At 43.2% G+C, this 14,077-nt stretch overlaps 1 protein-coding gene across 2 annotated transcripts in view; it reads right to left on the bottom strand.

Annotated features, from left to right (window-relative positions):
• Positions 1 to 13,877, bottom strand: part of LOC122930432 (rap1 GTPase-activating protein 2-like) — a 182,345-nt gene extending 168,468 nt beyond the window's left edge. For both annotated transcript variants that reach the window (XM_044283839.1, XM_044283840.1), the window contains exon 1: positions 13,769 to 13,877. In XM_044283839.1, the coding sequence (XP_044139774.1) occupies positions 13,769 to 13,795 (27 nt within the window). In that variant the 5' untranslated portion in view covers positions 13,796 to 13,877. The remainder of the gene's footprint in view (positions 1 to 13,768) is intronic.
• Between the last annotated feature and the right edge of the window lie 200 nt (positions 13,878 to 14,077).

The following is a 14,077-nucleotide window of genomic DNA, read 5'->3' as shown; positions in this document are numbered from 1 at the left end:
CGAAAAACATCAAAGAAGAAACACCCTGCGACCACTGGTGGAAGAACACAAGCTGGTGTTGGCAGTGTTATGGTCTGGGGAATGTTTATGTGGCATTCTGTGGGCCACTTATTTATTGTGGAAGGCACACCGATTTGGGTATGAATCGATACTCACAGATCAAGTACACCAATACATGCCAATTGTCTTCCCTAGGGGATCTTCCAACAAGACAATGCAACATGTCACACGACTAGAAATGTCCAATATTGGTTGGAAGAGTATAACCAAGACTTCCAAGTATTATCCTGAATCCCTCATTCCCCAGAATGTCTCCCAAATCAGTATGTGCGGGACCATCCACATGATAAGTCCCATATACAGCACTCAGAAAAGAGAAGCTGCTCCCCTATCTCTCTTAGCATACCCTAATACACGAATGTAGCATGGAGGACATTATTAGTGTTGAGCGAAGTATTTCACAAAGCGCATTTCTTTGTATGTAGCAGGCACAATGATAGGGAACGGCTATCGCGCCCTCCCCACCCCGACCTTGGTCATTTAACCCCCTCAGATGCCACATTCATTGCTGATCACGGCATCTTAGATTAACATTGAGGGCTTTCAGGAGTTAATCCGATTAAAAAAAAACTCAACTTTCCCATTTGCATGCATCCATCTTGTTTTAAGGCACTGTGCAAAATCTCGCCACTGGCCGGCGTGGTGACATCATGTGTCACAGCACGCAAGATTTTGCGCAGTATCTCCAATCAAGATGGCCGCAGTGGCTTCTTTGTGTGCAAATGGATGAGTTGAGTATGTTTTTGTTTTTTTTCACACCATTTCAGGGAAAATTGATTTGTTACTATGAAGCGTGAGGAAATTTGGCTTCGCGGCAAATCAAATTTTTCCTGAAATTTGTTTGACTTCGATTTGCTCAACACTAGACATTGGGCAGTGCAGCTTTAAATCCAGAACAGGAATAAAATGAAAATTTTCAACAAACTGCAGTAATGTCTGTGTGTCTGTCCCTCTGTCTCTCTCCACCAGCACACTCCTTCTCCCCTCCCTCCATGGACATCTATAGACAGCCTGTAACCTGATCCCTCAGAGAGCTGGTAGTCTGCCACATCTTTCAAGGTGCATTTTAGCTGTTAATTGAGGGTGAATGATCAGTGTAGGGGGTGGGGAGAGCAGAAGTGGGTGTCGGTGATAAGTGGAGAAAGAGGCATTTTTTTAAAATAAGCTATACTAGTTTCATATATTCACTTGCACTAATCATTTATGCAAAGTTTGTTGAAAGTACAGCGATCATTTCGGCAGGTATTGGGGTGGGGGGGGTCCACTAATCTGCAGACAAAAGATAATATATAAAATTGTAGCCACTGTAGGGGAGATGGTCTGCCCAGAGGGTAATAACCAAATATATCTTGGGTAGACACCTGAGACCACAGATGTAATAGATCGACTCTCAGGTTACTGCTCCCCAGAGGGTACAAACATACACTGGGGAGTACCTATCATCCAAAAAGGCTTGAATAAGTGAAATACCTGAGTGGTGTGATATTCAGGAATCACAGCCTGGATACTAGGACACCAACCAGATAGGGTGAAAAGAAAAGTGCCGCTGGGTGCAAAAAACAGGGCTAAAGCAAGTGAGCAAGCAGCCCCTATTGCCAGCACACAGCTCACCCGCTACACTGAGGGTAATAAACCAAATAAAGCCTCAACACTGTAGCCAATATGCTAAATCACCCTCAACTACCTAGCATTGGAGTCTAACTGTCACCTTCACTAACAAGTGTCATACTCGACGCGTTTCTTCATGTAGAGTCATCAGGAGTATACAGCGCTGAAGGTCCGAGCGCCAGACTTTGCTGACACACACCACTAGTGTGGCACCCTTTGTTGATACTTACCTTCAGCGCTGTACACTCCCGATGACTCTACACAGGGCCGTCTTTACCAAGGGGCAAAAGGGGCAGCTGCCCTGGGCCCAGTTGCTCCTGGGGGGCCCAAGGCAGCTGCCTCTTGAGCCCTGCTAGCTACTGCCCCGGGTGTCAGGCTGTCGGCTACACAGGCATCATGATCGTACTGTGTTAATGATCTTAATTCTAGGACCTTAATGACATCATTACCATGTGACCAGTAACCTAGCAATTACTGGTCACATGGCTATGAGGTCATCACAGGTCCTACTGAGTGTTGCACAAGTTAACTGTGGAGCTTTTTTGTGTAAAGATTACATCAGAAAAAGGTGACAGGGGCTGTTATGTTAATATACTGTAAACTACTGTATAGTGGGGTGCTGTATACTGTGTGGTGGGCTGTATATTGTGTGGTGGGCTATATATTGTGTAATGGGCTGTATATTGTGTGGTGGGCTGTATACTGGGGGGGGGGTGGCGGCCTGTATACTGTGTGGGGGCCTGTATACTGTGTGGTGGGCTGTATACTGTGTGGTGGGCTGTATACTGTGGGGGGCCTGTATAGTGTGGGGGGGCCTGTATAGTGGGGGGGAGTGCTATACTGCTGTACTGTATAGTGTGGGGGCTGTATCGTGTATAGTTTGGGGTGCTGTATACAGTGAGGTGTTGTATACCGTGAGGTTCTGTATACTGTGGGCTGCTATACTGCTTTACTATATACTGTGGGGTACTGTATAGTGTGGGGTGCTGTATACTATAGGGTGCTATACTGCATACTGTGGGGTGCTGGGGTGCACTGTAACACTAGGGTGAGCAGAGCCCTGGTCTCCTTCCTGCAGAGCGGTGCCCACTTCCAGCCCAGAGCACTGATCCTGAGCCCCTGGAGTCTTCAGAACTGGAAGTACTTACAGTCATTCACTGGACTCTACCAGGTGTATGGATTTTTTTTTATGTGTGTGTTGTGGTGGAGGGCGTGATTGCCTGCTAAGGTGTGGGAAGGCGGGATCCAGGGGGCCCAAGTAAATTTTTGCCCAGGGTCCAATCAATATTAATGACGGCCCTGACTCTACATGAAGAAATGCGTCAAGTATGACGCTTGTTAGTGAAGGTGACAGTGAATTTAGTTTTTACCTTAAAGGGGTTCCACACAGGATGCTTTTAGGGTAACACTAATGTGTCCTAACCGCCCTGGGGTCCTTTGTAGATGGCTCCTTAAGTCTCTGATCGAGTCACAGGGAAACCTGAAGACCCAGTCACAGGGGGAGAGTCCTCTCTGATCATGCTATGGTATGGACGTAGGCAGTCAGAGGGTTAACAGCAGGGATCGGCACCTCCTTTGACCAGGCTGCGGAGCAGGAGTCTGCAGTGACGCCAAGATGGTTGCTGCAGATTGAGGTCCTGCAAGTAAGAGGTTAATGCCATGGTGTCTCCTAGGCATGACTAGACATCACCATAATGAACATGTTAATGAACCATTTCTGGAAAAATAACATTTCTGTAATAATTAGTCACATCCTAATCTAAACTTCTGCCTAATTATGCTTATGAAAAGAAATTCCCGGGGGACTAAGATCCTCAGAATAAGTTTAGCCTCTTGGTTGATAAAAAGATGTTCTTCTCAGTGCCTGGGAAAAACACAGTGAATGTGCTTGTGTGTAATTACGCATTGCGAGGGCTTACCTTTTTCAACATATGCTTCCATCTACCATGTAATAAAAGCCGTCACCAGGAACCGTATATTTGCTCAGCAGCTATTTAAAGTGGAACCTGCAGACAAGTGACAAACACGGCAAACACAGCATTGTGGACGTACACGATAAGCGCACTACATCTGCCGGCTGCATGGGGGAGTAGTCTGCTACAAGGTCACGTCTTCCCAACAGTCCTGAAAGTCATGGAACGAGATCATTATATCAGTCCCACTCATGTATTTCAGTGAGATATAATCTCAGATGTAACGTTTGACCCACTGGAGAGTCACTGCATTATCAGGCTAGCTCAGCTGAATGTAATGATACCTTTCACTTACCGATCCATATGGAAGTGAGCAGTTAAGTGCATCGAGGGCGGGCTCAAGCCACTCTGTGCACCCAAGCCCCTCCTGCTTCCTCTGCCAGCCCCTCCCTCTCCTTCTCAATGCACAAGGCCAGGTGACTTGACTATGCTGGAACCCATCCCTGTCAATCAAGACGGAAAGGGAGGGCTTGGCAGAGGAAACAGGGTGCACAGAGTGGTTTGAGCCCGCCCTCGGTGCACTTAACTGCTCATCTGCATATGGATTCAAAGTAATTTTTCTTCAAAGTGAAGAAACGCAGTGAATTTCCTGTTGTCAGGTTCCCTTTTACCCCTAGATGACGTGCATCGTACCCGTACGGCGTAGCAAACATAACATTAGTGCAAAGCGCCATTCATGTAATGCGCTCTGATTGAACGGGCACAGAATCTGTGCCCACTCGATCAGTACAGGGGCCTGGCTGTTATTGACAGCATTGCTGAAAACTCCAGTGTCGGTGGATTAACCGCTTAAACGCTGTGCTGATCGCAGCATCTAAGAGGTTTACAGAGGGAGGGGGCTCCCTCTCTAAATCTTTCAGCTCCGTGCCAATGGTAGCCATGGCACCTGGAATCCTTATAAAGGCCCTCAGGCCTGCTATGTACTGAAACCTATGAGGCCCAGCCCCCAGACTGACTCTCTGAAGCAACTGTCAGTGTGAAACTGACAGTTTCAATGCAGTACAATACAGCATGCAGGGATCAGACCCTCAAACGTTGAAGTCCCATAGTGGGACAAAAATAAAAAAGTTAAAAAAAAATTAAACAGTGTTTTATACAAAATAAAATAAAAGTTTCAAGTGTAAATAAAGCACATCTTTCCCCGTATCTCATAATCAAGACATTTGCAATTGTCAAAAATGGAGAAACAAACAAAAAAAAAAGATCAGACACATTAGGCATCGCTGTGTTTGTAATGACTGGCTCTATAAAAACACCACATGATCTACTTCGTCAAAAAATAATAAATAAATAAAAACATATTTTCAGAACAGCCATTTTTGATCAGTTCACCTTGCAAAAAACATAATATCAAGTGATCAAAAGCTTTCAGAAAAAGCGAAATAAAAAGCAATCAAAAAGTTGTACAGTATATACCGCAAAATAGAACCCAAGATAATGCAAACTCATTCCGTAAAAAAATAAGCCCTCGCACAGCTCCATCAAGAGAAAAATTTAAAGTGGATGGTTGTCCCTAAATGGCTGTACTGGTAACGGAAAAGCAACATGGCACCTGTAACCAAATCCTTCAAAATCTGTGATGCAAAACCCAAAAGATGGTCTTTCCCTTTTGAACCCTGCAGCATGCCCAAAGTGCAGTTTACGGCCACGTTTATGGCATTTCCGTACCCAAAATGGGGTCACTTCTCAGTGTTTTTGTTAATTTTTTCACCCCAGAGCTTCTACAGTTGTCAGCACGCGCCGTGTAAATCACCACATCGGAACTCAAAATACGGCTGTCCCCATAACCCTCAGCCCCCTCACACACTCAGGCAAAAGACTAGGACCACATGTAGGGTATTTCTAACACCAAGAAGCACAGCTTTTCCTATTGGCACACACAGAACACACTGAAATGCTATATCTGTGTAAAAATTGCAATTTTCGCTTTGCACCATCTGATGTGCATTTACAGTACTCTCGCTAAACACCCGTAGGGTATAAATGCTCACTACACCCCTTTCCAATGGGAACAACGTGTGTTGGCATTCATACCTGTGCAGATTCCAAATCTGGGAATGCCAGAATTTCAAAATAACGCTCAGAAACCACGTTAGCTGTTCCATCATATGGGGCAGAATCTGGGGGTGGATCTTCGGCAAACAAAACATGGCAGAAACCCAAAGATCACCCGGAAAGACCCATTATGGGACCAAGGCACATAGAAGCTGTCATGTCATTATAAAATGGTAGGACATAACATGTAAATATATTTTATATAATTATTGTGGATTAAAAAAAAATAATTGTAGCCAGAAATATATATTTTTTTAAAACTATTTTTGAGATTTCCTATCACAAAATTGAGTATAATATAAATGGGGGGGAAAAAATCCAGAATTCACTTGCTGATTTGCATGGGACTTTATTCCCATACACATATAAAATTTATTACATAAGAGCATTACACGTTATCAGGTGTTTAAAAATTCAGGAGTATAGGGCAGCCACGGGGAGGTCCATCTAAACAAGGCTTCCCGCTGCCCTCAGAATGAACAGTTGGAGCCTCAGAATTATGTAGACTCGCGTGCGCTGTCATTAAAATTTAAACACCTACTAAAATAGGGTAAAATGTCTTCATGCCGTGGATGACGATATCTTTCATTTACTAACATGTACAGCGCTGGTACATGGCCGGCGGTTACCACTGGCTGCTATAGAGATATGAGAAGGTACAGTCCCTGGTGTATTGCAGGAAGAATATTCTTTAAACCTTCATTGTCTGGTTTAAAAGAATAAACCTCTGTCTTGGCTATTACACGTGTGCAGTATCCATTACAGCTACAGAACAGGTATCAGAAGTGTTGCGCGAATCAAAGTATCCAAAGTGGACTTTGATCCGAATTTCAGGGAAAATTTTATTCTCTATGAAGCCAAATTTCTGCGTGCTTCGTGGTAATGAATCTATATTCCCTGAAATGGCAGTAAAAATAAAAATCATGCCTTATCAATTTGAGAGCAAAGAGGCCGCCATGGGCCTCTTGCTTGAAGACCCCGAGCAAAAACTTGTGTGTGGTGACGCGCCACGCTGGCCAACGTGATGACGTCATCACATAACACGCTAGATTTTGCACTGGATCTTCAAACAAGATGGACGCGGCGGCCTTTTCACGCTCAAATGGATAAGGTAAGTATGATTTAAGTTTTTCTTTTTTATTATTATTGACCCCTGAAAGGCCTTAATATTAATGTCAAATGAACGCGGCATCTGAGGGGTTCAATGACAGAGGGGGGGGGGGGGGGGCTCAATGTTTAATGCAGACATGATGCATAATGCAGGAATAAAATATCGATGTCACAACACAGGAACAATGCCCACAGTGATGTTCTGGAGAAGGGATAATGCCCACAGTGATGTTCTGGAGAAGGGATAATGCCCACAGTGATGTTCTGGAGAAGGGATAATGCCCACAGTGATGTTCTGGAGAAGAGATAATGCCCACAGTGATGTTCTGGAGAAGGGATAATGCCCACAGTGATGTTCTGGAGAAGGGATAATGCCCACAGTGATGTTGTGGAGAAGGTATAATGCCCAGAGTGATGTTGTGGAGAAGGGATAATGCCCAGAGTGATGTTGTGGAGAAGGGATAATGCCCACAGTGATGTTCTGGAGAAGGGATTATGCACACAGCTGGGCTAACCATTGGGTTCCACAGTAAAACTTATAATGGGCCACATTCACTTTGACCTGCCACTTCACTACCTGCACCATTGTTTGGATTGATATGGGCCCCCTTAGCTGTTGGGTCCTATAACAGCTGCCATTTTTACACCCATTCCAACACTAATTGTTAAGTTGGCCATACACAGATGGAAGCAGGCTGAAGGCTGAACAGGTGATCATCTGGTGAAGGATAGTTTCACAGATACAGTCATACATACATCCATGTTGGGGCCTCCAGTCATTGAACCTACTGAGACGCAGGATGAACCATCTTTCAGGCAATGTTCTTTCCCAGAATGATGTCTTCCGCTGACTAAAGCAATTGATCACTGGTAAATTTCACCCGTTGAACGGTCATTTCAAATCCCCCATTTAAGTAATCTTAAGGCAAATCTGTGTAGGTACGTTCTAGGAGCAAACAATGAAGACTCACTGAATGTCTTCAAGCAGAGATCTTGAAAACCAAAGTAAATTGGAAAATTGGAAAATAGGCATTATATAATTTCCTGAAACTGTAATACCCCTTCAACTCTTTAAGATCATTCCAAACACTTATAAATAATGCCATATTTCATACATATAGGTTAGATCCTACACCTACATGACTAAAATACAAGACGGAATAGCAGTATTAGGATATCTAAGCATGAAAACAATTCAGATCATTGAAGCAGTGCAGAGTAGTTGATTTGATGGTTGACCTATAGTTGTTACAGTGGAAGCTCAAGGCCATCGTTGCTCTGTTCACACAGGTCTGGGCCTCCAGGTGGCTTGGACCCGCTTACCGCTCTCCTCCTCTTCCCAGCGGGTCCTGCTGCCAGAGTAAAGTTTTATTCACACAGTCAGTTTGGTCAGTGATTTCCATCAGTGATTGTGAGTCAAAACCAGATTGGAGCCTCCACAGACATCAGGTATAAGGGAAACATCTGCACCTGTTCTGTGTTTAGAGCTGCACCTGGTTTTGGCTTAAAATCAGTGATGGAAATCACTGACCAAACACTGAAATGTGAATGAGGCCTAACTCCATTCCTTTTCTCAGTCTGAGGCATGCTTGCGGGCTCAGCCTCTCCTTTCTGGTGCATAGGGGGCACATACACATCCTAGTTAGCTCTTAAAGGCCCAGTGCACGTGCCCTTTAGTTCTCACCAGCCAATGGCTGGTTGCTTGTGGGTACTTTAGGTCTCTTAGCTTGCAAAGGTATTCTATTGTATTGTCTGCCTTGGTACCAACCAGTTTCTGTTCACCCATATTCACCCTTTACTGCCTGACCTGTGATTGTCTACCCATGTTGATGCTACGCTGCCTGCCCTGACCTTGGACCTGTTACAGTATTGCATGTACTCTGCCTTCCCTGATTTCAGCCTGTTTCTGTGATTGAGCCCCTCGGTGCTCTCCACCAATGTCTCTAACCCCCATGGGTCAGCTGTCAACCACACAGGGACTTCTCCAAGAGGTAGCAGTCTGGTGGTCCCCCACAGCAAAGTCCAGATCCCCTTATATGGGTTAAAGGGTGAATGCTATGGGACTGCAATGATAACGTTACTATGTTACTATGATCCACTGCCATAACATAGTGACAAGTGACAAAGGACAAGGGAATCAAAACCCATCGTGGTATAAAATACTCTAACCCTTTTAAAATCCAACATAGCTGATATAAAGTATAGAGAGAGTACAATGTTTCAGACATAGCGCCTCTCTTGCCCATAGGTTGTGCCTGATATTGCAGCTCAGTGCATTAATTGATTAATGTTGGAAGATAATTAAAATGGCATTCTCCTTTTTTAGTGTGACAGACGTGAGCACCAACAAGGTTCCTCACCTTGGACTCCAGTGCTTTGGTGTCATATACTCACAGTTATATTAAATCAATTAGTGCCAATATTTTTACTTTTTAGAGCAACGTGTTTTGACAGCACCGAGCATAACATGCAAACTCTTCCCAGTTTAGTCTACAGATAGCTTGTGTGCCCTGATCTGCATAGATTATCATTTGCTATTAGCAGGCAGATTTTATATCCATGACCATTGCTTAGTCAGTGTATCGATGTAGGTGTATCTAATTAAATATATCAGTCAAGAGAGCATCAGAAGAACACTGTAATCTTAGGCCTCTTTCACATCACCGTTATGGGCGCAGAACAACAAAAATAATGGAAGTGCCGGATGTGGCACAAAATTGCCATGAATGGAACAAAACAGATACGAATGAACCGGTACAAATCTCTAGAGGTGGCCATACACGTTAGACAGAAGTTGTTGAACAGCAGTTGAACAAACGATCATCTGGTGATCAATCATTTTGCAGACACGGCCACACACATTTTACTCCTTACTGGCCATTGCAGTTGTTTAAACTGGTCATACATGACGATTTGGGTATAAAATCATTTACTATGCTGAACTACACCTAAATTAGGTGTATGGTAGTTGAAAACAGATCCGTCCCCCATTGACTTTCAATGAAGCTTATGACGGATCCGTCATGGGTATGCTAAAGATAATTCAACCGGATCCGTTCATAACGGATGCAGACGGTTGTATTATCAGTTACGGAAGCGTTTTTGCTGAACTCTGCCGGATCCAGTAAAAACACCAGTGTAAAAGTAGCCTTAAAGAGTAACTACACTTTATATAAAGTGATGTGTCAAAAGTTTTGCTCGGCGGAGGTCTGACCACTGAGACCTCCTCCGATCACTAAAACAAGGAGTTAGAAACACTAACAGAGGGCTATCTCTGCTCACTGCTGAAGATGGACGTGAACATGGCCCAACTGCTATCCTAAGAGGTTGTCTTCTCGTCAGTCTTAGCAGTGAAGAGAGGGAGCTCAATGACCGCTTCTAACTCATTGTTTTAGTGATTGGCAGGAGTTTCAGAGCTTGAACCCTCACCAACCAAAACCTTTTATACGTCATTGTGACAACTCAAATGTGTAATATGTAAGGTCTAGTTACTTTTTACCTATAAACAATATTTTTCATGGGACAACTCCTTTAAACATTTCAGTCTTAAGCCACATGTGGAATTATCTGTGACTGGTTATCACTGGACAGGCTGAAAGGTTCAGCAGTCATCCTTCCATATGAGATTAGGGATATATAGGAAACATAGTTCCTTGAAAATGAATTCCACCCTTTACAAGCAGGAAGGTTCACATAATATATGGAGACCTGTGAACAGACGGATGACAAGAGCCCAACAATAGGCAGAGGTTGTGGCAACACCCAAAAGAGTCCCTCTGCTCCATAAGAAGAGAACAGTATGAACAATGGTCAGTAATGATCTGGGCTCTGTAGAGACTTTGCAGACTTGAAGCTACAACTATGTAATATATTACATAGTTACCAAACTTATTATTAACAATGACCACAATGGATACTTTGGGATATTGTCTTAAAATATCATAGAATAATATTACGCAGGTGTCATAGACCAAATGGCTCTTATGTGGATTCTCAATGTGAAGCTGAATTCACACGCTGCAGATTTATTAGACATTTCTGTGACTGTCCCATTCAATTTAATAAGACTTTCAGAAATCCACGTGCTTCTATCTATCTAGTAGGAAGAATTCCACGGCACATCCAAGGCATAAAATAAGATTAACTTTTATTCACTAGACAGCGACGTTTCGATCCACCTCTTGGGATCTTTCTCAAGTAGTGAGATCCCAAGAGGTGGATCGAAACGTCGCTGTCTGGTGAATAAGAGTTAATCTTATTTTACTCCTTGGATGTGCCGTGGAATTCTTCCTACTTGACGTCTCGAAGGGGGATCGCCTTCACAGCCGCTGGCACTCCGCTTGTACTAATCCACTGCAGTGCGGATCCTTTTTAGCTTTATCTATCTATCTATCTATCTATCTATCTATCTATCTATCTATCTTTCTATCTATTATCTATCTATTCTAATATCTAATATCTACTGTATTTAAGACGCACCTAAGTTTTTGAGGAGGAAAATAGGAAAATATATATTTTTAACCAAAAGGTCTGCTTTTGGTGGGTTTTGAATTAATAGTGGTCTGTGCATGACACTATTATGAGGGATCTGTGGATGTCGCACTGTCATGTGGGGGATCTGTGGATGTCGCACTGTCATGTGGGGGATCTGTGGATGTCGCACTGTCATGTGGGGGATCTGTGGATGGCACTGTTATGGGGGACCTGTGGATGGCACTGTTATGGGGTGTCTGTGGATGGCACTGTTATGGGGGACCTGTGGATGGCACTGTTATGGGGGACCTGTGGATGGCACTGTTATGGGAGACCTGTGGATGGCACTGTTATGGGGATCTGTGGATGGCACTGTTTATGGGGGATCTGTGGATGGCATAGTTATGGGGCATCTGTGGATGGTACTGCTATGGGGTGGGGGATCTGTGGATGGCACTGTTATGGGGATCTGTGGATGGCACTGTTTAGGGGGATCTGTGGATGGCACTGTTTATGGGGGATCTGTGGATGGCATAGTTATGGGGCATCTGTGGATGGTACTGCTATGGGGTGGGGGATCTGTGGATGGCATTGTTATGGGGTGAGGGATGGGTGGGGGATCTGTGGATGGCATTGTTATGGGGTGGGGGATCTGTGGATGGCACTGTTATGGGGTGGTGGATCTGTGGATGGTACTGCTATGGGGTGGTGGATCTGTGGATGGTACTGCTATGGGGTGGTGGATCTGTGGATGGCATTGTTATGGGGTGGGGGATCTGTGGATGGCACTGCTATATGTCATCCACAGATCCCCCTCATAACAGTGTCCTCCAATACACCGTCCCTTTTACTGGCTCACCGCAGTATTTATAAACATGAATCCTTATCCTGTTATTAAGTTTAACTAACGCTGCGCTCTCCCCTGTTCCCCTGTATCCCCACAGCACTTACGAACAAGCTTCCATAGCAGGCAGAGCGGACGGCAGCAGTAACGTCACTCACTGACATCGCGCGCCTGCTCCTCCTACTTTATGAATGAAGCAGGCGGAGCAGGCGCGCAACGTCAGTGAGTGAGGTTACTGCTGCCGTCCGCTATGCCTGCTATGGAAGCTTGTTCGTAAGTGCTGTACTGATACAGGGGAACAGGGGAGAGCGCAGCGTTAGTTAAACTTATTAACAGGATAAGGAATAATGTTTATAAATACTGCGGTGAGTGGAGGGCCGGTGTAAGAGTACATTGACCCCGCCCCTAGTTCCGCACTCCAGCCCCTCCTCTCTCCCGGGTCATACATCGCAGACTGCCATGTAAAATGGAAGCATTCGCCCCATAAGACGCAGGGGCATTTTCCCCCCACTTTTGGGGGGTGGGGGAAAGTGCGTCTTATGGGGCGAGAAATACGTCTATCTATTTATCTAATATCTATCTAATATCTATCTATCTATCTAATATCTATCTATCTAATATCTATCTATTTATCTAATATCTATCTAATATCTATCTATCTAATATGTATCTATCTAATATCTATCTAATATCTATCTAATATCTATCTATCTAATCTCTATCTATCATCTATCTATCTATCTAATATCTATCTAATATCTATCTATCATCTATCTATCTATCTAATATCTATCTAATCTCTATCTATCATCTATCTATCTATCTAATATCTATCTAATATCTATCTATCTAATATCTCTCTATCTATCTATCTAAAATCTCTCTATCTAATATCTCTCTATCTAATATCTATCTATCTAATATCTCTCTATCTATCTATCTATCTAATATCTCTCTATCTATCTATCTATCTATCTATCTATCTATCTATCTATCTATCTAATATCTCTCTATCTATCTATCTATCTAAAATCTCTCTATCTAATATCTCTCTATCTAATATCTATCTATCTATCTATCTAATATCTATCTATCTATCTAATATCTATCTATCTAATATCTATCTAATAAGGCATATATTTGTAATGTATATAATAAACTTAGCTTTAACATACTCTGTTTAAATGTGTGCGGATTTTTAGAAATAATACAGTTCTTTTGCTGATATATGTGTACAATATATAAAATAGTAGTTTACTCTAATTTTTACATTGTTTTGTTGAAAACGTATCAAAAGTGTTGGTCATTGTAAACATATTGTATACGTCTACATAAATGTACATGGATAGATAGATAAAACTACCGCATGTAAGCTCTATTTCTGAAGTAGGTTTGATATGAAACATATTGAAATAAATAAACTCTATAAATGACTACACATAATAATAAAAAGATCATCAAACAATACGAAGCATATGCCAGCAGATGGGACGGTAACTGTGGAGAAGACATTCTTTGGCCTTTCCTTTTGGCCCCTGAAGGAATGAGTTAGTGAAGTGCCATGTGTACACAGCCTGCAGAAAGATAAACACCGCGCTGGAAGGGACTCGCCTGATAGAACAGGAATAAAATATTCAAAACTCACCAGAAGATTTCTGAGGAAATCCATCATGATTCCAGGCAGGATTCCTGGACCAAGAGTTAAATTTAAATATGAGGGAATCCAGCCTCGGGGACAGAAGACGGTCCCAACAAGCCCGGCACGCACCTGACTCCTCTACCTGCACACTCTAAGCTTCCCATGTAATGTTTGCGTTAAAAGGGTGGGTCGTCTGCCAGGGCTGATCACAAGGAACAGGTTGTGCAGGAAATAGGTTTTTAAGGTAGTCCAAAAAAATAATAAAGACATGGATTTGGCATGGGGTCTGTGTAAATCTTGATGTATTAAAGAAGA

This window comes from Bufo gargarizans, chromosome 3 (assembly GCF_014858855.1).
Source record: "Bufo gargarizans isolate SCDJY-AF-19 chromosome 3, ASM1485885v1, whole genome shotgun sequence".
In the NCBI taxonomy this organism is placed as follows: domain Eukaryota; kingdom Metazoa; phylum Chordata; class Amphibia; order Anura; family Bufonidae; genus Bufo; species Bufo gargarizans.
This window is presented reverse-complemented; position numbering and strand designations above follow the sequence as displayed.